Here is a 25,321-nt window from a genome sequence, read left to right on the forward strand (position 1 = left end):
CATGACTTTTGGCCCTCACAGGTCCTGGTATCACTGATGTGACCATGATATAAAACAAACAGGCTCCTCGTCTGAGCAACTCTAGAGGTGGGAAGAAACGCTGGGAGAGTGCGATAAATTTCTACTCGTTTTCGTTAAAAGAGGAGGGGGAAAGGGCAAGAAGGGAGGGTGGGAGAGAAAGAGAGGAAAAAAAAATAGAAAACCTTAAGAGAGGATCCTGACCCTTTTCTTCCAATTGCAGCGATTTCATCTGAATTCCCATTTTCCCTAAGTAAATGGTTTCTGCTTCATAAAAATTTGTACTTTTATTTTATTGTATGTGCACATGCATGTTAGCATGTGTGTGTAGGTACGTGTGTGCATGTGTGCATGTCACTGCTGCCAAGTGAACGTTTCAGTTCTGGTTTCAGTTTAGTTTTCCTTTTTTTTGTTTCCTTTTTTATTTCTTTAAAATTACTTTTCCTTTTGAAACAAGTTCACCAGGAAACCAGCTCCCCTCCCACCACACCGGACAGGCCACAGCCATCTTTTTTTTAAACCGCGCTGATTTTCCCTCACACCCCCAAACAGGAACTCCTCAGGATGGCCTCTGAAGGCTGGAGTCTCTCCCTGTCTGGCGGGACGCCCTGGTGGCGGTGAAGGCCCCTCTGCCACAATGGAGGTTTCTGATTGTGGGACACAGTCTGGTTTTTGTTTTCTTCCTGTCTTCTAATTAAAAAAGACATTCCTGACAAAAGAGAGGAAACAGTCAATAATTGTGGTCCAGGACATAGTAAGCTTCTTACAAAGTCAAGGCAGACGTTTCTCTACTTGCTCAGGTACCTCATTCTACCCTCTGCAACAAGGACTCAGTTTAAAAAAAAAAAAAAAGAAGAAGTTGGATGTTTTACTTGTGATTTCAAGACAGCTTCTGCTTTAACGATACAGTCTGCAGCCCTTTTCTGATTCTGAGTGTGCTGTGGAAACTAGGGAATGTATGTTGGGGGTAGAGCGAACCAACAGGTCCAGGCTGCCCACCCCAAACCAACCACAAAATATCGATTTCAGTCTGTTTATATACTGGCGTTTCATGCAAGAGTTTAGCCTGAAGGAAGACTCTGCCTGCTCACAAAATTTTAAAAACCACTGATTTAGTCTGTATGAAAAGGTACTATGTAAAAGTATGAAGTACCATGGTTAAAAGTGAGGACTCTGGCACCACAATGTCCACACCTGAATCGTAGCTCTATAAATTACTGTGACAATCGCGCAAATCGTTTAACATTTGGAACCTCTATTCCCCTGTAAAATGGGAATAAAAACGGTCACTAACTCACAGAACCGCCTGAGGATTATCTTATAAAGCACTGGAAACAGTATCCGACCCACAGTAAAGGCACCATAAACGTTAGCTATCAACATTCATAGCTGTCCACTGAGAAGCCTGAGTGTATCAATGTTAGCTATTCCTGACACTGCAAGACTTGAAGATCCCAGATGATATCACTACTTATTAAAGAACCAAAGTTTAGAAATAATTTCTGGTGTGGTTAGGCACTGCTGAAGAGTCCCTTAATCTACTGGTGCATTTAATAACAGAAACCGTCAGGGAGGTGCTGCACATTCGTTGAGAATTGCCTCCTGGGAGAATAAATTCTGCCTAAGACATCAAAGGTAGGGCTTAAGAGGAGAGCTGCCTTTCTTCTCTCAGTGAAGAAATTGGCACCCAAATCCCACTACCAAGTGCTTTCTGTCCTCAGTTAAGCTTCTTGCTTTACCTCAGAACGAGTGTTAGGAAGCACATGGGAGAAAAACTGATGATCAAGAGCTAGACAAAGAGGCTTTCCTACACCTTTCCTATACCTCTGGCCTTGGTCATTTCAGCATTCAGACGATAAAAGTGATAAAAACCTGGCATTTCAGCATCTAGACTATAAACGTGGTAAGAATAAGTATCTTTGCTCATTGATCTAGAAGGTCAATTTTAGGAAAATGGTGTCAGGTAATCACAGTCGAAATAGGTCAGCACTGTTTTCACCAAGGTAGCCAGGTTAAAAAATACTTAATTCGTTTAATATACACATTTACCACCCTAAAATGTCTGTAAGAAGATTACAGGAAGATTTTTATTTATTTATTTATTTTAGCTCTTCTATAATAACTTTCCTGTGGGGGTGAAGACGGCATGCAAAAGCAGCTGACAATACTGGCTGCCTTAGCCCAAGAAAATCAGGGCCCTGCATTTCCTAGCTGTTCAGCAGTGTTAAACTGTTAAGTCCTTCCCTGACCAGCTATAGTATAAGTCCCATGATGGGCATTAAAACCTACGTCATCCCCAAGCATTCCTGACAGCCAGGGAAAAAGGTGAGACACTCACCTGGGTGACAGGCACAGTGCAGGAGCGTGAGCTATCGAAACAACCTGGTGAAGTCTCGCAAGGCCCAGCAAACTTGTTTACATTCCTCAGCACTGGAAAAGAAAAGGCAGGATGGTTCCCTGACTCAGGAGAAAGATACAATATGCTGAAAAACAACCGCAACACTGAAGTACACAGAGAAGGATCTCAGCTCTGCTTGGAGCTCTCTCTACTGTCTCTTGACTGCTTCTGATCTTTCTGTAACTCAAAGGCAAATACCAACTACTGCATATGAGAATAATTATATGCTGTATGCTTTCCAAAGAGTGTATGGAGAAAAACTGCCAAGGTTTGAATCTTGGGTCCACCGCTCTTGGGCGAGTTACCAAGCTGCTTCAGTTGCCGCATCTATTACTGACCTCATAATGTCTGGAGGATTATATCAGTTCGACACTTCGTTGAAGTCCCTGACATAAACACAAGAAAGCCAGAACTCCCAAGTAAAAAAGCAAGCATATCCACCTAAGGCTGATAATTTTAACTCTACAAGCTGAACTAAGAGACCCTGGTTTCCTCGTTCTCTTCCAAAGGCAGATTTTGTTTACAAAGCCCAGTCCAGCAACTAAGCCTCTATCAGTCATTGATTTTCTAGTTGAACAGGCTGCTCAGGGTTTCCTCCTGTGGGAGGAGAAGGGAGAGGAGATAGGAAAGGCTTAAGACATGTAGAAAGGGAGAAGGAGGAAGCAGGACTTGGTCCTTAGGCAAGCAGTGAGATGGGGTTTGAATAGCCCAATATTCATCTGACCCTGTTTTTTCAAAAGGCCTCTTTTGTCCAAAACAGTCACCAAGAAATCAGTTGATGCTCGCTTCATTCTTTTGTTGTCAGTCTGCATAACCAGTGTTGGTAACTAAACACAAAGCTAAGCTAAAAACAGTGGAAAAGGAAGTACTTCCTAATACGCTCATCCTTCTGCAACCCTCTCTTTGGCTCAGAAAAACTTAGGAACCACAGACTCCCACCTAGGGTTCATCTTCAGAAGAAAAGTGCTCTCTCCTTCTCTTAACAGTTAAACACCTGGGAAGGAACTGCTAACAATGACTCCACAGAGAAGAAGGTGGAATGAGAACTATCCCCTTAGTGCCTACATCTGGATTTCCCCACCTATTATAAGGTCTGAAATATCATTATGAACCTTGATTTAGACTCCAGGATTCGATTCGACAGAATATTCTAGAAACTTTCTTCCAGTCTCTCTTCATCTTAACAATGTAATGAAAATGATGAAGTCTTCTGGGTTTATTGAAATTCTGCCATTTGTGAATTTAACATGTTTCAAATACAACCATTACCTTCCTCAGTCTATTTCCAAATCAATACTGACTACAAAGGAGGTAGTTGGGGCGGCGAGCACATATCACTCACGCTTCCACTGTCACAAAGGAAAAAGATGTGTAACCCAAAAGAAGCCACTGTGAGGCATTCTATTGTAACGAACTACGATAACAGGAAACAGTTAAACCGTGGGACAGCAATGGGGACTGAAGATTCTTTTGCTATCCTAAAGCCTTATGTGTTTTAAATTCGACCCTTCTCAAACAGACAGCTTGGTTTAATCTGGAAGAGCACGATAACTCCACTCCTTGCCTCTCTTGTGACACAGGAGGAAAAGTGCCGAAACCAAAATGCAAGCACAGAGATCTGTGGTGAGCCAGGGTGAAGGAGGGGTAAGGCCAGCATCTCGAACCAGCTCAGCTCCACTCCTAGTCCTGTGGGCAAGTGCTCTGGTGTCCGGAGCTGCAGCCAAATGTTTAATGTGTCCTTCCTTGGTGATTAAGCCCAAAGAAATGAATTTTTTTAAAAAAGAAAAACGTAAAAGCCAGAAGTATTTTGTTTTCTGCCTCAAACCTTCTGGCAATTATTTTCCATTTCATTCATTTAAAATGGCCACTATTTTTCTAGGTTCTATTTTCTGGCTTCCAGTCCCACAATTCCAATCCTTTCACCATACTTCTGAATACTTTTATGGTGACCATTCCTCAAACCCCATAATCCTAGTAGCGGTTTGCTGAGAAATGCAACCCTTTTCACCCAATGTTCTGGTGCATAATGGAGAGTAACCAGGCTCTAACTAACAACTTGAGCAAGAAGACAGCCCCATACTGGCCTCTAACTCTAGTGTCCATGCTTCCTTTTATTCAACATCTTCTGACCTTGAGATCATCATGCAAGTGATAAGAGTCAGAGAATAAACACCAACATAGAGAAATGGGAAATGATGGCAGGATTTCTTCTAGTCATAATTAGTGGTGCTTGGAGACCAAGAATGATTATTGCAGAATGAAAAGCCCCAGCAGAAGCTGACCAACTAAACATGTTAGGGAATTAATTAATTACCAGTACTATGTGAAAAACAGGCTTGGACTTGCTGAAATGAAACTGAACCAGTTTACCTTCCCTGCTAGAATGGCAAACAAAGCAACATGTTGAGGCAGGAGTTACAGGACCTCAACTTCAAAAGGGAGACTGAGTCATGCATGGAACAGAAGGTTCAAGGGCAACGTGCATACTAGAGAAAGAGAATTACTATGAGGAGGTGAGCAATCTCAAATCTTTTCTCTAGCACCTTAACATTACAACTTCTGTTCATTTCCCACCACTGTCACAGCCTACTATAGGAGGAGCTGCAAAACTTGTTCAGCGGTGAGAGATCAAGTAGGCCAAGTTGGTAGTGCATCTTCATTTCCCCCTATCACAGGGCAAAGATCACAGATGTTTTTGTTTGTAACATTGCATTGTTTGGGTTCCTTTTCCGTGCCCCTCAGTTCTCCTTAAGTTAGGGAATTCCATGACTTTTCTGACTTTCTCTATCATTCTATTTGTCACAGATTAACCCAGATAAGGGAATACAGGTTTGGTGGAGACTTATTTTAGAATGTGTGGGTGGTTGCCTTAGAGCTGTCAGGAGACATGCTCCGGCTAGCTTTGTAAGTGCATAATGACATTCCAGCAGGTTCTTTTCCATGGAGAAAGTTAACATTCACTGATCACCTACTACGTGACAAATCTTCAGATTTCCATGTGGTATCTCATAATAACCCTTGTGAATAAGATAGGTATTACTAACCCTATTTTGCAGATGAATAAGCTGAAGTTCAGTGACAACATTCAAGCCAACAGCCTTGACTGTAAGCCTAGTCCTTTGAAGGTTCTCTCCCCAGACTCCCATTTGCTTTATGGAAATTAGAGCCAGTCTGATCCTGCTCTTCTACTGACCAATACTAGATGGAATACAGCAAAAAATAGCAGAAAGAAGCCACACTCTTTCTCCTGAGGCAGCTTGTAGGTGGAATTCTACTTCTACTGTGAAGACTCATAGTGAAAAGAACATAATTTTGTGAAGTTATCCCAGTCAATACACACCTATCTAGAAAAGGGGAAATTCCCTTCTTCTGCCAAAATGTGGCATGAAGGTAGTCACATGCTATGTTTCAGTCATGCATGTCACTTGATCTGTGGCTAAAAGTCAGTTACTTTGGGGACATGATGTTAAGACACTTAGTAAGCTGCAAAATAACATCACTCATAGGTTTGGGATTTTAACAAATTAACACAATTACTGGAGAAACTCCGGGAGATGAGAAAGTAAACCATTTTGCAAAGTAAGATTAAGAAATCAAGTCTCAGAAAAGAAAAGTAACCCCTGTACCATCGCCTAACCTTTATTTTCTTCCCCCTTTAAAAACTAGGTCTGGGTTATTTATAAAAGTATACCACATGCTCCTGAAAAAAAGTAGAGAAAGTTATGAAATAAAAAGTGAAAAGTCTTCCCTCCTCTCCGATCCTGGTCCTAGCTGTGTATCTTTCGAGAAATTTACTATGTATATGTATAATATATACAATAAAACAGCTTTTAAAAGTGCAAGTTGGGGGGTGCCTGGGTGGCTCAGTCGGTTAAGCATCCGGCTTCAGCTCAGGACACGATCTCGCGGTCCGTGAGTTCGAGCCCCGCGTCAGGCTCTGGGCTGATGGCTCAGAGCCTGGAGCCTGCTTCCGATTCTGTGTCTCCCTCTCTCTCTGCCCCTCCCCCGTTCATGCTCTGTCTCTCTCTGTCTCAAAAATAAACATTAAAAAAATAAATAAATAAAAAATAAAAGTGCAAGTTGAGGGGCACCTGGGTGGCTCAGTCGGTTAAGCATCCAACTTTGGCTCAGGACATGATCTCACGGTTCCTGGGTTTGTGCTAACAGCTCAGAGCCTGGAGTCTGCTTCAGATTCTGTGTTCCCCCCCATCCCCTGCCTCGACCCCTTCCTGACTCGAAAATAAATAAACATTAAAACAATAACAACAACAACAACAACAACAAATAAAAGTCTTTAGGGGCACCTGGCTGGCTCAGTTGGTGGAGCATGTGACTCTTGATCTTGGGGTTGTGAGTTTGAGCCCTACACTGAGTGTAGAGATTACTTGAAAATACATACATATCATACATGAAAATTATATTAAAAAAAATAAAGTACAAGTTTGTTCATTTATAGATGCATCAAAAAGACTATAATACTTAAACTATAAAATGTTACTGAAAGAAATTAAAAACACCAATAAATGTAAAGACATCTCATGTTCATGGACTGGAAGACTTAAATTGTTAAGATGTCAATACTACTCCAAGCAATCTATAGATCTGATGCAATCCCTATCAAAACTTCTAATGACTTTTTTTGTGAAAATAAAATAATCTACCCTAAAATTCACATGGAATCTCAAAAGACCCCGAATAGCCAAGATAATCTTGGACAAAGAACAAAGTTGGAGGTCTTACACTTCCCAATTTCAAAATTATTAGAAAGCCATAGTAATCAAAACAGTATGGTACTGACATAAAGAGATCAATGGAATAGAGGAGAGGGCCCAAAATAAATCCCTTACATATATGCTCAAATGATTTTCTTTCTTTTTTTTTTTTTTTAATTTTTTTAATGTTTATTTTTGAGAGAGAGAGAAGAGAGCGAGCGAGCACAGGCGGGGGAGGGGCAGAAAAGAGAGGGAGACATAGAAAGAATCTAAAGCAGGCTCCAGCCTCTGAGCTGTGAGATCATGACCTGAGCTGAAGTCAGACGCTTAACCGACTGAGCCACCAGGCGCCCCTCAAATGATTTTCAATAAGGGTACCAAAGACCATCCAGTGGGGAAAAGGACAGTGTTGAGAATTCTTCTCAATCCAAAAGAACTGAAAGCAGGATCTTGAAGAGATATTTGTACACTTATGTTCATAGCAGCATTACTTACAATAGCCAAGAGGTAGAAGCAGTCCGAATGTCCATCAACAGATGAGTGAATAAATAAAATGTAGTATATACATAAAATGGAATGTTTTTCAGCCTTAAAAAGGAAGGAAATTCTGACAAATGCTACAACATGGATGAACCTTGAGAACATTATGCTAAGTGAGTCACAAAAGGACAAATACCATATGATTTCACTTGTATGAAATATCTAGAGTAGTCAAATCATAGAAACATAAAGTAGAATAATGGTTGATGGGGACTAGGGGACAGGAAGAGAGGGAGCTGTTTAATGGTTATAGTTTCAGCCTTACAAGATGAAAAAAAATTCTGGAATTGTGCAACAATGTGAATGTATGTAACACTACGAACAGCACACTTAAGAATGGTTGAATGGCTGAAACGGTAAATTCTATGGTATTTTATGACAAAATGTTTTTAAATTGTCAGTACAAGTTGGGTTATATGATACTGTTATTTTTTCCCCTGTATCATACACTTTCTATATCATCACATGCATATTCTTGCATCTTTTTTTAGTGCCTGTTTAGTTACATTCTATTAATTATTCTCTCTTGATGGGCAATTAGAATATTTCCAGTGTTTTCACTATCACCAAACCTTACTGTAACACACATTATCAGACCTATAAATCATTCCACCACTGTATGAATATAAGTCAATACCTAAAGGAGTGTCTGGGTGGCTCAGTTTGTTAAGCAATCTCACTCTTGATTTTAGCTCAGGTCATGAGCTCATGGTTCGTGAGATGGAGCCCCACGTCAGGCTCTGTGCTTACAGTGCGGAGCCTGCTTGGGATTCTCTCTGCCCCTCCCCGGCTCACGTACATGTGCACGCTCCCTATCTCAAAATATTAGAATTTCAGTATCTTTAGGCGTGGCGAAAATTTTCCAACTCACTGCAGTTTACATCATCTACGTTTCACAGCTAATGCTTCACCTATTCACATCTGCATTCCTGACACCTGAACATGGATGAGAACAGAGAAGGACTTCAGAAAGATAAAGACAGATCTTATGAAGGGCAGTGGGCTGCTCAATGCACTTTTCTTTTGGAAGAAATAATGCTTCCACTTACCCATTAAGATCTGATACCAGTTAATACATTTGTACAGTAAAACTGATGCACACCTATACAGCATGATGATATGTCCCCCCCAGACTGGTTTCTTTCTAATGCCAATTTGTGCAATTCAATGTAAACAGACAGTAAATTGTGAGTTTACAAAGGCATACAAGAAATATACTCTTAGGTAAATTTGGTATGAGAAACAAAGATGTATTTTTTCCTGCACACCTCCAGCTTCTGTTTATATTCCTTAAAAAGACAAAAAAAACCCCCAAAACCCCACATCACTCACCTAGTGACTTGTTTGTGGAAATCTGTAAGTTGTTTGTGTGTCACTGTGACGGCTCCCACGGTTGTCTCCTTTGGCAAACCTTTCAAGGAATTCTCTAACCATCGACAAAAAGTCTGTGCAGAGAAGAGGGTTAAGAGTTATAAGAGGAGACAGGACTTACTCAACTGGACCCTACAAGTAATAACAAAGACTCACAGGTTTTTCTTAGCAGCATTAGTTCTTCCAGACTTGGAAGCAAGTAAAGGAATTAACAAAGCAGTACTATCTTTAGGCCTTTCAAACCTCTGGGGTTTGGAACAGTTTGCAAAGGAAGGCAAACCTAGACTTCCATTCAAAGAAGTAGTAGCAGGCATCATTTCAGAAAGAGCCCTTCTACTTTGGAAGTGAAGTCTTTTCTGGATGATGCTACTGCTCTATTCCTATCATTAAACTTCTGCCAGAAGTTTAATGATAAACTTTTTAATTTCAAAAAAATTAAACAGCTGCCAGAAAACTCTTTGGTGAAAAGGTCAAAGGCAAAAGTTCAGTACCACAAAAAGCAAGGGCAAAAAGTACAGTAAGTAAACATGTCAAAATTATATATACATAATATAATATAAATCCAGAGCCCTAAGGATTTTAAGGTCATCTCTCTTAGGAGAACAGTCATTTCCAGTCACTTCTTTATGATACCTACCTGTACTCTGAGTCAGAAAATTTTGTTGCTCACTCTGGTTGCTATTTAAAAGAATATTATTTACTATCTGAGCATAACCTGATAGTAACCTGTCTGCCCCTATTCCCCTTACTTCCTTCCTCTTCAAACTAATAATCAAAATTCTAGAGACTTCCTCTGGGTTCTTATTTTCAATGAACTGTTTTTCTTTGAGTCCGCTCTAATTTTTCATGCCTTTCTTAAATAGGATGTATACTTTGGTCAGTTTTCAGCAGTAAGATAACCTTTTTTATAACTAAACTTTTACATTATATATTCCCCCGATATGTTGACTTATGATAACAAACCAGAGCAAAAGTAAATATTCCATTAAAAATGCTTAAGAAGTATCGCTCTCCAAATGCTGCCCCCAAGAAAGACAACACTCTACTAAAGATAAAAACACACAGGGAAAAGAGATACAGGAAGAACGCTTAATTGATAGTTTTGGCATCCAAAAATAGCCTGTGAGTTAACTACAGTACACCCCCAAACAAGAACAATAAGAAACAGAGCACCTGGGTCCATTAAGCGTCTGATTTCGGCTCAGGTCATGATCTCGAAGTTCGTGAGTTCGAGCTCCACGTCAGGCTCTGTGCTGACAGCTCAGAGCCTGGAGCCTGTTTCAAATTCTGTCTCCCCTCTGCCCCACTCTGCCCCTCCCCAGCTTGCACTCTCTCTCTCACTCAAAAATAAATAAACAGTAAAAAAAAAAAGAACAGTAAGAAACTAAACTAAAAAGCAAAAACTAGCTAGCACACAATGGGTTTCAGCATCATCTGAAAAATTTGGTTGGAAACAATGAATAAATTTGCCAGATGGGTATCCAACAAAGAAAAGGAAGAACAGAGGTAAGAGTTTAAATAGTTTATTCAAGTCACAAGCAAAGATGATATGCCATCTTCTACTGAAGAATTTGTGTGAATTTTGGAAACGGTATGACTATGAAAGTGCTCAAGAATGCAAATTTTCGGGTGCTTAGGTGGCTCAGTCAGTTGAGCGTCTGACTTGATATTGGTTCAGGTGGTAATCTTGCAGCTGTGAGATGGAACTCCATGCTGGGCTCTGCTGAGCGTGCGGCCTGCTTGAAACTCTTTCCCCTCCCCACCACTCGTTTTCTCTCTCTCTCTCTCAAAAATAAATAAACTTAAAAAGAAAAAGAATGTAAATTTTCTTTGGGTTTACATCATTAGAATTTTAATCAGTTGTTGGGGTACAGGCAACCCAAATTTATGTAAGAGTTCCTTTACAAAAACTCCGTTTCAGGTTGATATTTATATAAAACAATCACTTTAAATTTCTTGACACACATTCTGTGGGTATCTATACAGTAAACTCTTAAGAGCCTATGGCTATCTGGTTTTTGTTCCTGCTTAACCTTGCTGTTCTAATTTTCTTCTTCTGTTAGCACTTAACCACATGTTTAGAAATCAAGAATGTTTTTATAAAGTTAAATTTACAAAACAAGTTTTGTTAGTTGGGAACCAAGTATATTTGTAAAAAAGTGAAAAGAGCATGCAAATTTTTTTTCTCATGTCAATGACTTCTGGAATTAAACTTGTTGGTCTTGAGGGGCCCACTGAGTACTTTCTTCAGAAAAATACAAAAATATTGCTGTATAAGATTGAAACAGAACATACTGAACAACCAGCAACAGGAACTGTAGACACTATTTTATTCCTGAAGCAAGTTCCCATGGAAGAACTGCAGAGGTATCTGATGGAACCAAAGTCACATAGAAGTCTCAGAGTTTGATATATAGGAATTAAAGTTCAAGTGGCTATTTCTGAAGTATAAATATAAAGAAAATGTTAAAAATTTATTAAGCATCTGCCCTATATATGACTGTCTTTTGTTTGATTGAGCCAAAGATCAAGTAAAGCAAATGCCAAGGCAATATACATTAATCGCTGAACTTTGGAGATGAACACATAAATTGAAGGCAGAACTTTCAGCTCAGTGATAGAGATTTTTTTAAGTTAAAATAATGTTTTTAGTGTTTACTTTTGAAAGAGAGAATGCGAGTGGGGGAGGGGCAGAGAGAGGGAGGGAGACACAGAATCTGAAGCAGGTTCCAGGCTCTGAGCTGTCAGCACAGAGCCCGATGTGGGGGCTCAAACTCATGAATTGCAACATCATGACCTGAGCCGAAGTTGGACCATTAACCAACTGAGCCACCCAGGCGCCCTTCAGTGACATGAGATTCTAACAGTAAAAGTATACTTTGTTTTGTGAAATTGCTGAAACTGAGGCTAACAACTGCCATCAATGATACAAAGTAGGAGACAACATTGAGATGTAACAGACTTAAAGGTTACAATAAACTTGTATATCTGGAATTTTCTGTGGTTCTGGAAGACAGCTAGCTCACTTTAACTAGAACCAACTATGCACTTTTCTGAACTGCTTTTATATTAATATTAAAGATTACATATCCTAGTGTACAGGGTATATATATACTTTACCACTATGCTCAAAACTTTCATGCAGTACACATAACCCCGATTTATGATCATGTGGCCCATACTGAAATTACTTGGACATTACTTGGAAATTACTTGGACATTAGGCTATCCTAAAAAAACATTCTGTGCTCAGGTGATAAATGAGCTGGTGCAAGAACTGAAACAAGATGCAAATTAATCCAAAGAAGAAACAAATCCAAGTGTACATTGTGAGCTAATTTTATATTTCTATATCCCCAAAAGCTTTGGCTAGATTTACCAAGGAAACTCATACAGTGCTATCTAAGGAGCTTGAAGTGAATTAACACTTCTCGAATAACCCGTAACACTGTATAACTGATATATGGGCATCTCACAAGTGAACAAATTTCTCAGTCGTCAGCCACATAGCTGAATTCAAAGCTTAGTATTCACTTCAGGGAATATAAACCCTATGACAGTGACACAAACATACTTTCAAAAACCTAATAATGAACTATTGGCCTTCCACAGGCCCCTTCATCTAATAAACTTAGTAATATATTGCCTAGGTTAAGCCCCATGGATATACAACAGGGCTGGTTTCAAAGTTATAGTCAGCCTCCCGAAACCAAAGTTTAGAACTGTGAGAATGGGTTCTTCATGAAAACAAGCTTACCGGCCTGTCAACCTGCATGATCTCCCAGAGCACTTCAGCCACATCCGGTAGGGTATAGGGAGGGAGACAAAAGCAGCATGTGTGGAGCAGCTGGCTGACAAGTTGCTGTCCAAGCTGGTTCATCACCTGTCCAATCAGTTCTTTCCGTAATTCAAAGTCTTCTTCGTGCTATAAGGAAGTAAGAGCAAAAGATATGTTCTAATTTCAACTTTCCACCTAGTAACTCCTCTTTCCTGGAGAAGAAAGTGTATACTTAATAGCTGGATTCAAAAACTTATTTTCTTCCTTCCTATAGTCTTTGAATATATATGTGTATATATATATATATATATATACACATATATATATATACACACACGTGTATATATATACGTATATATATACACGTATATATATATGTATGTATATATGTGTGTGTATATATATTTCTAGTATCTCAGAAAAAAATAACTTTTTATAAACTGCTTTTCATTTCTAGTTTCTTAAATAAGTAGCCCATTCAAATAGTGGCTATTTCTCCACTGCTGTTACCTTCAATTCTATTCCACATTTACCCAAATCTAACTTTGAAAATTTTGTGAACCATTTTACTACTCCAGCCAAACAGGTCTCTTAAATTGCCTAACATACTTAGAACTATCCTGACTTTCTCTGATTATGATTTATGCCCCAGTTAAGACTATCTTCCCCTCTCCAATCCATCCAAATTCTACCTATATCTAATGGCCCCACTGAGGTCCCTCTTCGTCCAGAAATTAACCCACTTCCCAACCTACTTCTGACCAAAAAGCTTTCCCTCCTCTGATCTCATAGCAATCATGACTTTTATCACTCATTTGGCAATCAAATACTACCTTCCTATTGTTATTTAAATGTTTATATCTATTTATCTTTTCAGCTAAACACTGAATGACATGGGAGGAGAAATATTTTTATACTGCTTTATACAGCTTACAGCACTTAGTAGAGGCTATAAATAGTTGATGTTTTGGTTAGTGAATGGTATGTACAAATCAAATACAGATCAAAAAGGAGAATCTGGAAATTCTCTAAGGAATAAGGAAGAGCTATGAAAAGATGATGAGCTGCAAAGTAGAAAGGTACAATGTTTCTACTTACATCATTGGCAACCCCTGTATGGATGAGGTCTCGAAGGAACCTCATGACACTACAGTTGGCATCCCGGTGGTCCAGGGTAGTAGAGGCAATGGCCCACTGCAAGATAGGGATGACCACTTGGCTCCTCAGCAAGGTAACAGGACTACGCTGAATAAACCTGGGTTGGAAAGACAGGCCAGGTATAAGTGACAGGATTAGACTCTAAAAGCAGCCAGACTAAATGGCAAAATTATAGATAGAGACAGTAAAAAAGGTCAGTGGTTGCTAGGGGTACAGGGTGAGGGAGGGCTGAACAGGTGGAGCACCGGGAATGAGGGTATTAAACTATTCCATGTGATATTATAATGGTGGATACATGCCATTATACATTTGTCCAAACCCATACAAGGTACACCATCAAGAATGAATCCTAAAGTAAATTATGGACTTTGGGTGATAATGATGTGCCAATACAGGATTCATCAATTCCAACAAACAGACCACACTAGTGGGGATGCTGACAGTGAGGAAGACTGTGGAGGTTGGGGGCGTGGCGGAGAGGTGCAGTGGGTACATAGGAACTCCCTAAACTTTCCACTCAATTTCCCGTAAGACTTTTCAGATCCTTTAACATACATGGAGAATCTCCATGAAAAAGATACTATATATTCTAAATTTATTTCACCAGGTAAGCATTTGTGTAAAGAGCATCTCTGGGGATTAGTTTTTCAAGGAAGACACACTGGGAAAACAGACACTGGAGAGCTCACCCAACAGTTCTCTCATATCAACAACAAAGGTGTTTCTAACTTGTCCAAAAACTTACCAAAGAAAGTGTTTGATATTTAATCCTGAGATGAAAGAGTCGATACTACTTTGCATTTATAAATGATAAAACATACACTACTTGTATAATTATATATAACAATTTAGTTTGAATAATTTTTAAATGATTTTATGTTCAGGGTGCCTGGGTGGCTCAGTTGGTTCAGCATCTGACTCTTGATTTCAGCTCAGGTCATGATCTCACAGTTTTGTGAGTTCAAGTCCCAAGTCAGGCTCTGTGCTGACTCTGTGGAGCCTGCTTGGGATTCTCCCTCAGTCTCTCTCAAAGTAAATAAACAAACTCAAAAAAATTAATTAAAAAATGCTTTTATGTTCACTAACTGATTTGTTTTCAATTCTTTTGTCCAGGGACTAAATAAGTAATAATATTCCTTCAGTGTTGGGAATAATATCATCAGTGTTATCGGTAAAAGGAATTTAAGCAATAATGGGGGTGGAAGGCTGGGGGCAGAACTACAAAGTGAACTTCTAAGGCACCTTAAAATCCTAAAAATTTTTTCACTCTGAGATATGATATCTAAAGGATGACAAGCTTCCTCAAGGAAAATGTGAAGTGAAGCATGATATCACAGCATCATAAAAAGTTAAAACCACAGGGGATTCTGGAGATTTTCTATTCAAATGTTTTTACAAAGCTGGTTTTATTGTCTTGTGCATGTTCCCTCCTTTGTGACAGAAACCCAGCTGCTTTCTCCTGCTCCCATCCAGCTCCTCTTCCTCACTTACAGGGATATTCCAGCTCACAACTTAACTTTGGGCTATGAATCACTAACCTACCTCTACTCCACTGACCTCATTTTATAGAGAAGCAAACAGTCAAGCGTTATGTGACAAGACGAAGCAGTGATGGGGATGAGCAATAAAAGAAAGGGTTGCTCTTCAGAAGGACTGACCTGGTGGCCAGCCTGAACAGGTCATCCACGGTGTCAGGGTGATTCTGGAGCCCATTCTGCTGTTCTAGCAGCTGAAAGGTGGGGATGCACAGTGCCTAAAAGAGAACAGTGATTTTAGAATAAACGTGTATATAAATGCAACAGCATCCAGACTTGTTAAATATCACAATATACACAAAAGGAACAAAGGGAGGAAGAACGGATAGGAAAAGAAAAAGACGGATGAAAATCAGTTCAAGAAAAGGAAGACAGAAATCTTTCTCAGTTGATACAGTTTTTATATATGAAGTCCACATTTCAGAAAGGGTTAGGGTATAGATTTCAGTTGATGAAACTGGATAGATGTCCTCTCAAAATTTTAGAATTTTCTCAAAGTAAAGACTGCTTATGTATTAGACGTGGTCTAGTCCACTAAGGAGATTTTTATAAATTTTAATAATAATAACAATAATAATAATAATAATAACAACAATGAAATGTCAGTTTAAAGGAAAGACATCTTGGGAAAGAGCATCATAATTTAACTCCCTTATATATTTTCTTCCCTATGACGAGAAGGGGAAAAAAACCAATATATCAGGAGCCTTTTCCAATGCTTGCTATTTACTCTAAAACCATCCCTGCTAAGTGAGCTAGTTCACTGATTTTTCCAGGCAAGAAATTAAAAACAGAATTATGCTTGAGCTTAGAGATCCTTTGTTTTACATCCATTTGTTCCTTTCTCTACCTCTCAAAAGACCATATCTCTAGAGAGTATAAATAAGTTAGGCCGTAATAGCTGTAATGATCTTTACATTCATACGGTCAATCTCTTCTCTCATTCTCCTAAGCCATGTCTGTCCAGAGAACAACTAAAAAGTTTCTACCTCCCAGGGCACCTGGGTGGCTCAACTGGTTAAGCGTCTGACTTCGGCTCAGGTCATGATCTCACAGCTATGGAGTTCAAGCCCCAAGAAGGGCTCTGTGCTGACAGCTCAGAGCCTGAAGCCTTCTTTGGATTCTGTGTCTCCCTCCCTCTCTCTCTGCCCCTCCCTCTCTCAAAAATAAACATTAAAAAAAAAAAAGTTTCTACCTTCCTGTTATTAGGAAATCAACATGACTGGAGGAGAGACATAGAGAAGGAAGAGAATTCAAGAGATGGTGAAGAACACACTGCTAAGCCTATAGACGCTCCAAGATACTGCCCAGGGAAAACAGACCTGGAGCATGTCTAGTAGTCCCTGCCGACAGCCCTCTTCCATGCCGTATTCATCCACAAGGATACTGCCAAGGTACAGGAAACAAGAATGCTGATGTACGTGGTACACATTCACCATCTGCCAAGAGAGAAACCAGTTAATTCAATTCTTGTACCCCAAAAAAAGTATCAACTTAGGAAAGTGTCTGGAGGAAGACATTCAGACACAGAGTGGTTTCTTCTCTTTAAGACAATATAGTAAAGCTTGTTGGCAACATTTCCTAAAACACAAGGCTCAATTCTTCAATAATTTTCAAGTACTCTCTTTAGAGTCCTATCAAGCCTTTTACCTTTTATCTTCCCAAAACAATGTTGTAAGAGGGTTGTATAATACATCAAGCTGGAAGCCATTAGGATGCTATCATCCAAGCTATTTGCAAACCCGTAGCATAAATCCCAACACCTAAAGGTTGTTCCTTTTGCCTTGAAGATGAACTCTTAAGGAAAAAAAAAAAAAGGCACATATAGCCATAGGAGGGCTAAAAATACCAAACATCCTGAAGGAGACTCTGAAGGCACTGTTTAAATTTTGAGTTTCTCCTAAACCCCTCTATTTAAAGTAAAACAGTATTCCCAACCAAGATACCTGGATCTCAAGAAAATAAAAATGTTAATACAATATACATATTTAAATTAAATGATTTGTTTAGGATTTGTACCCTACTCTCCTCCAAAAATTAAGAGGCATCTGTACATTCATATGTTTAAAATGCCATCACAACACACGTATTGATTTTATTATATAAATTCAACTCAATGAATGGGGTGGGGGCTGAAAGACAAAGTAACTGACTCTTACTAGCATGTACCATGGAATGGAATGGGCAGGTGATGGGAGCTATGAATCTGTTTGGTACTGGGTACTCAACTGTATGCTCTATTGCTTAATGAATGATTTACATCAGTTGCTGACAAACTTTTTCTTCAAGGGCCAGATAGTAAAAATTTTAGACTTTGCTGGCTTTACAAGTCTGTCTACGCAACTGCGCCACAGTAGCACAAAACTGGCCAATAGAGAATACTTAAATGAATAAGCATGGTTACCTCTTCTTTGTAAAACTGTATTTATAAAAATACGTGGCAGGCCCACTGGTTCTAGTTTGCTACCCTGTGAATTTTGGATTTAAAAAAATACTTTTTTTCCCCCACATGTACTGACTTTAGAACATACTTCCTATACAAGGTGCTCCTCTATTAGGCTGGTCACATACTTAATTAGCAGGAATTAAAAAAAAAAAAAAAATCCAAGTCACGAGGGTATCCTCTAACAGCAAAGGGCCATTAAATCAAGTTATCTTTGACCCAGAATGTATTACACTAAAGGGGACACTTAACCAAAGGTGGAAACATATGCAGTGCAAACATATGGCATCATCAGGATATAGTAAATGTAAACTTTACTCAAATCTGCAACATAAAGGAGGCAGAGTTATGCCTATGTCAACTGATAGGCACTTACTGCAAATGCAAGGTTGACACTCTGCCTTGCCTCTTTTAATTTTGTATCCATGGCACCTCACTTGCCTCAATCCAATCCTGGCTCTGCTGTAAGGTTAACATCAACACAAATTACTTAGTGATCTAAGTCACTAGCTATAGGCATCTCATACAGAGTAGTTCTTGATGTGAATATGATCTTGGAGAACCTCATACAGTGAGTCACACCATTGCAATTACCTATCAATCTTGGTGATTAAAAGAGTCAAACTTGGGGCATATGGGTGGCTCAGTCGGTTAAGTATGTGACTCCGGATTTTGACTCAAATCATGATCTCGCGGTTTGTGGGATCAAACCCCGTGTTGGGCTCTATGCTGAAGCGTGGAGTCTGCTTGGGATTCTCGCTCTCCCTCTATCTCTCTGCGCCCCCCCCCCCAAACAAACGAATGAACAAACATTAAAAAAATAAGAGTCAAACTTATTTTTTGACAAATAACAAGACTTATGTGACCAACTGTGGTTGAGATTAAAAAAAAATCTCTTTGGGCCAAGAGACAGCAAATTTTGACAGGACACATATTTTCCTTTGAGAGAGCACGCGCGCATGAGAGAGCACGAGTCGGGGAGAGGGGCAGAGGGAGAGAGAGAATCTTAAGCAGACTCCATGCTCAATGCAGAGCCCAAAGTGGGGCTTGACCCCTGGGATCATGATCTGAGACAAAACCAAGAGTCAGATGCACAACCAACTGAGCCACCCAGGTGCCCCAACAGGACCCATTTTTAAAAAGAAAACTAGTGGGGTGCCTGGGCGGCTCAGTCAGTTAAGCGTCTGACTTCAGCTCAGGTCATGATCTTGTGGTTTATGAGTTCGAGCCCTGCATTGGGCTCTGTGCTGACAACTCAGAGCCTGGAGCCTGCTTTGGATTCTGTGTCTCCCCCTCTCTCTGCCCCTCCCCAGCCTGTGCTCTGTCTCTATCTTAGAAAAAAAAAAATTTAGTATAAAAATGCCTAGCACTGCTACAGAAGAGCTGAGCATTAAAGTCATTCTCTTTTCCTGGGGCGCCTGGGTGGCTCAGTCCATTAAGCATCCGACTTTAGCTCAGATCATGACCTCGCAGTTAGTGGACTCGAGTCCCGCATCGGGCTCTGTGCTGTCAGCTCAGAGTCTGGAGCCTGCTTCAGATCCTGTGTGTGTGTGTGTGTGTCTCTCTCTGCCCCTCCTCCACTCATGCGCGCTCTCTCTCTCTTCTCTCTCAAAAATAAACATTAAACAATTTTTTTAAAAAGTCATTCTCTTTTCCTAATTTCACACGGAAACGTGTTACTATTTAAACTATCACTACACAGAATAGATGACAGGCTGCTTCCCTCAGAGGCACCATACTTACCATGGGCACTACTTATTGCTTTCAAATATTTCTGAGTTTGTATTTAATACGTACAAAAGTGTTTCATTTCATCAGCAGAGTTTTTGTACTAAAGACTTCTATGTCAAATCCTGTACACGTTACACTTTCCTGCTTCGGGAGAATTTACCTGTGTAACTAGCGGCTGCAGTAGGGCTGCAGATCCTTTGCCTACACAGCGAACAGCAAAGCGGAGGCACCTGCAACAACGCTCTACAATCCGATTGTCAGCCCGGTGTTTATTTAGAGTCTCAGATAAAACTGGCCATATCTGAGTCAAAGAGCACAAGAAAGAAAACAATGAACTAAGAGCTGAAAAAAATGCTCCCAAGTTGATAACATCTGATTTGGTTTTCAAATAATTTGGAAAAAGCTTTCTTTACAGAAAAAGTTCAATACAGTATCCATCACCAAAACACAACCACTTCTTGAGAGAAGCACAGCGACTCTTTAGAACAGGAAGAGGAGCATGTCTAACTTCACTAAAAGATAAATTTTCCAACTTTGGACTTTCTGATTTAGGATGAAAAGGATTAGTACGAGCTATAGAGAAAGAGATGGTTAAAGATTATAGTTCCAACTTAGAATATTTTGAACAGAAGGACTGGAGCTAATGAAATAGCATTATGTGATACTGGTGAATATTTAAGGATACTTGGTGTTTCCCCGCCGAAGTCTGAATAGCACTTCTCAAAACATGCCTTTTGATCCTCATATCACCCTCAGTGAAAAAAGAAGTGCGTTTATATTGGGGAAACAGAAGCCATGAGGAAGAAATGGCTTTGTCAAAAAAATTTCTGCTAGTATTAATCAGGCCTCCTAGCAACTCTAAGATTCACGTAATCTCTCTCTACTTCTTTGGGTTTTCGGTTCATTACCCCACAGTCTGTTTTCTTATCAAATCTAAAGTAAAAAATATTTGAATAGTTCTATTCTTCTGTTGATTGAAATTTAAACTGTATCAACAAATTGGATCTTCCTATGAACCCAGAAGACAGTACCGTCTCACTTTAGTTACCCACAGCCTTGTAAAGAAAAAGGAAAAAAGCCTTGTTGCACAGGCATCTGTTAAGCACTTACTTCCTGTATGACTTTTTGGCACGGATGAGTTTGACCATTTTCCACAATAGGATTGGTGTGTCTGGGGAAAGGTAACAAACCAAAATAAAGAGCAATGTAACTGAAATTCCACAGCCCCAAAGCCTGCTAGCTTACTTAGTCACATTGTCACCATAAAAAGAATGCCAAATAATTAAGTTATGTATGACTCAATACCTTTCCTTTCTACTCCATTCAAACATGAGCACAGAGTTCAAACCAACCTCCTCCCCTTCCTTTGCCACGTTTAAGCTACTTCCATTAGAATATGCAAACTCAATCCAACTCTAGCTTAAACGGGTTGTGGGGCACTACAATTATCTTTTCCATTTTTTCCCTTTAAAAATCAGAATATATAGGCTCTTCCAAATTAATTGAAAGTATTAATTAAAAACCAGACTGTCTACAGGGGCCTGGGTGGGTCAGTGGGTTAAGCGTCTGTCTGACGCTTGGTTTCGGCTCAGGTCATGATCTCACGGTTTCATAGGTTCGAGCCCCACAGTGGGCTTGCACTGGCAGCGTGGAGCCTGCTTGGGATTCTCTCTCTCTCTCTCTCTCTCTCTCTCCCTCTCTCTCTCTCTCTCTCTCTCTCCCCACTTCCCCACTCATACTGTCTCTGTCTCTCTCAAAATAATAAACTTAAAAAACAAAAAACAAAACAAAAAACCCACAGACTATCTAAATCCACTATGAGAAACCAAGTACTGCTCCATTCCCAGCATTAAAAGGCAAAAGCTTTAGGAATCCTAATTTACCAAAGATGTTTCTCATGGTTCTAGTCTGAACCCAATGACATAGAATATGAGCCCACCCACAATATGTCAAATCCAATTATTTGCCTAGTTCTAGAATCCACTAATTTGAAAGAAAGCAGGAAAAAACAAAAACAAAAAACCCTGTATGATTACCAACCTCTTCAAAGGAAATTCTTTAATTTAAATGAGCTCAACAGCAACTTAACAAAAATCTCATTTTCTTTAAATTGGGGGATTTCCATCTATTGCAGATTTTCTTCCACTTATTATGAAATAAGGACTATTGTTAATAGGCTTTCAGAATGTCATGTTAACAGGGCTATCATAATTATACAAGAAAAGCACTGTACCAAATTAAAAACACCAGCTGACAAGAAAAAGCTAAAACACCTCAGTTTTAACTTACTCCACATAGGCTTTTTACACAAGTACTCTTATATTCCAATTGTATTTGTGGGTCTCACAAATTATGTAACTCAATAAGGATCACTCTTTGAACATTGTTACTCAAATGCCTTTTTAATCATTAGGCTCCTCTTGACTTCAAAGAAGGATTAATTTCACCTGATCAATATTTTTTTGCACCCCTACAATCTATAGCAATAGTTCTGAAAGCGTGATCCTACAAATAGCAAGCAGCAGCAACAGCTGTCAATTCTTGGGTCCTACCCCAAATCCAATTGAACCAGACACTCTGGAGATGGGACCCAGCAATCTGTTTTGATAAGCTGAGCCCTGAAGGTGACTGTGATGCATGTTAAAGTTGGATAATGACTGATCTAATTACATTTTACAGGTCTTTTGACAGAGGTCTACCAAAAACTAATTCTTAGAATTTATCTTTGCACCAAAGTTTCAGGTAATGGGCTTATCGGTCCTCTAACAGAAGATTGTCAGATGTACCTGGAAGTTTAGGAAAAAAACACTTGCTTTCTTCAGTACATAATCATCTTATTTGAGCTTTTAACCTAAGGCAGGCATCCAGTCTCCCTTCTTACCTAAATATTACTGCAAGGCGATCTAAGAACACAGTGGGATCTGAGGATATGCCATTGCTGGGCTCCTGAGACAACAGCTGAAGAGACAGAAAGACATTAACACTCTGTTCTAACACATACAAACCTACAGCAAACACTGTAACATACACCTTTAGACATAAACCTCCTTCTCAATCTCTGCTTATTTCCCTAGAAGAGATTCCTGATAGTTACTCAAATGGTGCAAACTTTTATAACCATTAAGATATTATATATACTATAGTTTATATATGACATTACTTAATCTATTTTAATTTCACTTTCTATTATAACTTTTAAATTATTATGGCTTCATAACATATATTAAGAGATAAGGCAAGTTGCTTCTTATTCTTCTTTCCCAAAATTTCTTAAATACTTCTACCAGCATATTATTAGAGATAAACTTTAGAATCACTATGTCAAGTTCTCCTATTATTTTGCTGTAAATATAAATGTAACTTGGTAAGAGCAGACATCTTTATGATATTCTTTAACGGAACATTGTAGGTTACGGTTTTGGGTGCCAACTTGGTGTTTTCCCTGTTGTATCTCCTAAATGGTACTACTGATAGTGGAAATCTACTGACTTTAGAATACTTATCCCACTTATGCAGCTCCTTTGATAGATTTACTAATTTTAAGAACATTTTAGTTCATTGCTCTTGACTTATCTAGGTAGACAGAAGAATACCTGTAAATATATAATTTTGTCTTTTCCTTTCTAACCTGTAATCATGATATATAGGTATAAAACCCCTCATTTAATTGGGCTCACCTTTTTCAATGCCATAACCTGAACAGAACAAAGTTCACTAAGGCATTCAGTAATCTTATCCAAAGGTAATCTGGCTAGAACAAGTGCTGTCCCTGCAAGACAAAGAAAAATACAAATAAAATAAAAGCTGAAACTGAGGTAACTCACTGGTCTACATCATTGGCTAACAGAAGAGGCTGGCTGGTTTCATTCTTTTAAAAAGATCATCACTTTTTTTCAGGTCCAGTATTTTGTTATTTAGGGCTGATTTTTCTTTATTTAGCTTAGACGACTAAGTGACTTTCACACTAACATTTACAACTGAAGTTAATATTATTTCTCCTCAGTAGCCTATGGACTTAAAGACGTTTAAATACATCTCCCCTTCCAATTCTTCATATACTTTAAAAACCTCCTTTACAAAACCAATGCCAGGGACACCTGGGTGGCTCAGTCGGTTGAACGTCTGACTTCGGCTCAGGTCATGATCTCGAAGCTCGTGAGTTCGAGCCCTGCATCCGGTCTGTGCTGAAGCTCAGAGCCTGGAGACTACTTCTGATTCTGTATCTCCCTCTCTCTCTGCCCCTCCCCCACTCATGCTCTGTCTCTCTCTCAGAAATAAACATAAAAAAAAATTAAAAAAAAAAAAAAGAAACAAAACGATGCCAAAGCTATTTTTATACGGCATGGTACAATGGTTCTCAAACTTCCCAGAGATTCTGATTTAGGAGGTAAAGGAGAGCCTTTATTTATTTTTTTACAAGTACAGACAAGACATAATTTTTTTTTTTTTTTTTTTTTGGTAAAAAGGGCTGAAATTAGAGATCTGATTCTAGTTATACCTAACAGAATCTATGAGCTAGGTGAGGTATTATCTCTGGGCCTAGTTTCTTTATCTGTAAAATTAGTGATTTGAACCGAAGAGTAAGTTAAGTGTGCCTTTCTTTCATTTTTCAAATCATTGAAAAATCACTTTTTTTATTAAATAAAATCTTAACTTGAAATTCCAATAAAATAGGTTAAAAAAAAAAAAGTAGCTAGGTTAAATTAGAAGGCCCAGACCCTTCTCACTCAGCCTTCCTCTTGTCATACTCCCCACCAAATGCTTAAGCATATCCCCCAAAACCAAATGATTACATATTAGCCTAGGTTCTCTCAAGGTATAAAAAAAAAAAAAAAGAAAAGAAAATCCCTTGACTATGATTTTTCTCATCTCCCAAAATTGCATTCAACAGAACAGTCACAAAACAGAACAAACAAACAAACAACAACAAAAAAGAACAGTAATCAATCCATATGTCTTCAAATGTGAATTAAAAAACTAAATGATTTCTTCTGGTAGTCTATAAGCCATAGATGAGTTAGACTTATTTAAAACTGAAAGGGGGAGAAATCTAACTTAAATATGACTTTTCCTTTTAATTCATTCCTACAGAAAAGAATGTTACTACAAAGTTTTATCTAGAAGATAAAGATAACTGAGATGCCACATCCTACTACAGTTAGACATCACTTCGGCATCAAGGTTCAATTTCACTAGAAAATTACAAGATGGCAACAATAACCACTAGCAGTAGGTCATAAGAAATAAGGATATTTGACTCCGATTTAATGCCTTATTATCTATGCTATGAAGGGAAACGACAAAAACCCATGCTACAAAAAGAAAATGTCTTGGAAAATGCAAATACACCAGAAGGAACTTCGTCAGGTATAAGAACGAACAGTTAGTTCACACACAGGTCATCCAATCTAGCCAAGACTAACTTGTTTGCTACTCACAGAAGCTTAAATGATGCTGCACAGGTTATGTTACCCAATCCTTTATTTGATATATCCTCAATCCCCTCTAACTACCAGCTGTAAGGATTTTATTACCTCACAGGGCACCCCAATCTGCTTTTAGAGTTTAGTTAGAAAGCATTTTCTTTCTAAGAGCCAGTAAATATCAACAACTGACTACTACTCATAAAATAAATCT

General features: G+C 39.0%; 1 protein-coding gene across 2 annotated transcripts in view; it reads right to left on the reverse strand.

Moving 5' to 3' along the window:
• Nucleotides 1-364: 364 nt before the first annotated feature.
• Nucleotides 365-25,321, reverse strand: part of TNPO3 (transportin 3) — a 76,908-nt gene continuing 51,951 nt past the window's right edge. For both annotated transcript variants that reach the window (XM_019452697.2, XM_019452698.2), the window contains 11 exons: nucleotides 23,362-23,453; nucleotides 22,566-22,642; nucleotides 20,795-20,855; nucleotides 19,845-19,985; nucleotides 16,833-16,949; nucleotides 15,634-15,728; nucleotides 13,916-14,072; nucleotides 12,797-12,964; nucleotides 9,001-9,113; nucleotides 2,357-2,448; nucleotides 365-727 (listed from right to left, as the gene is read on the reverse strand). In XM_019452697.2, the coding sequence (XP_019308242.1) occupies nucleotides 2,388-2,448; nucleotides 9,001-9,113; nucleotides 12,797-12,964; nucleotides 13,916-14,072; nucleotides 15,634-15,728; nucleotides 16,833-16,949; nucleotides 19,845-19,985; nucleotides 20,795-20,855; nucleotides 22,566-22,642; nucleotides 23,362-23,453 (1,082 nt within the window). In that variant the 3' untranslated portion in view covers nucleotides 365-727; nucleotides 2,357-2,387. The remainder of the gene's footprint in view (nucleotides 728-2,356; nucleotides 2,449-9,000; nucleotides 9,114-12,796; nucleotides 12,965-13,915; nucleotides 14,073-15,633; nucleotides 15,729-16,832; nucleotides 16,950-19,844; nucleotides 19,986-20,794; nucleotides 20,856-22,565; nucleotides 22,643-23,361; nucleotides 23,454-25,321) is intronic.

Source organism: Panthera pardus, unplaced genomic scaffold (genome assembly GCF_024362965.1).
Source record: "Panthera pardus isolate Hobbes unplaced genomic scaffold, ASM2436296v1 HiC_scaffold_8, whole genome shotgun sequence".
Taxonomy (NCBI): Eukaryota; Metazoa; Chordata; class Mammalia; order Carnivora; family Felidae; genus Panthera; species Panthera pardus.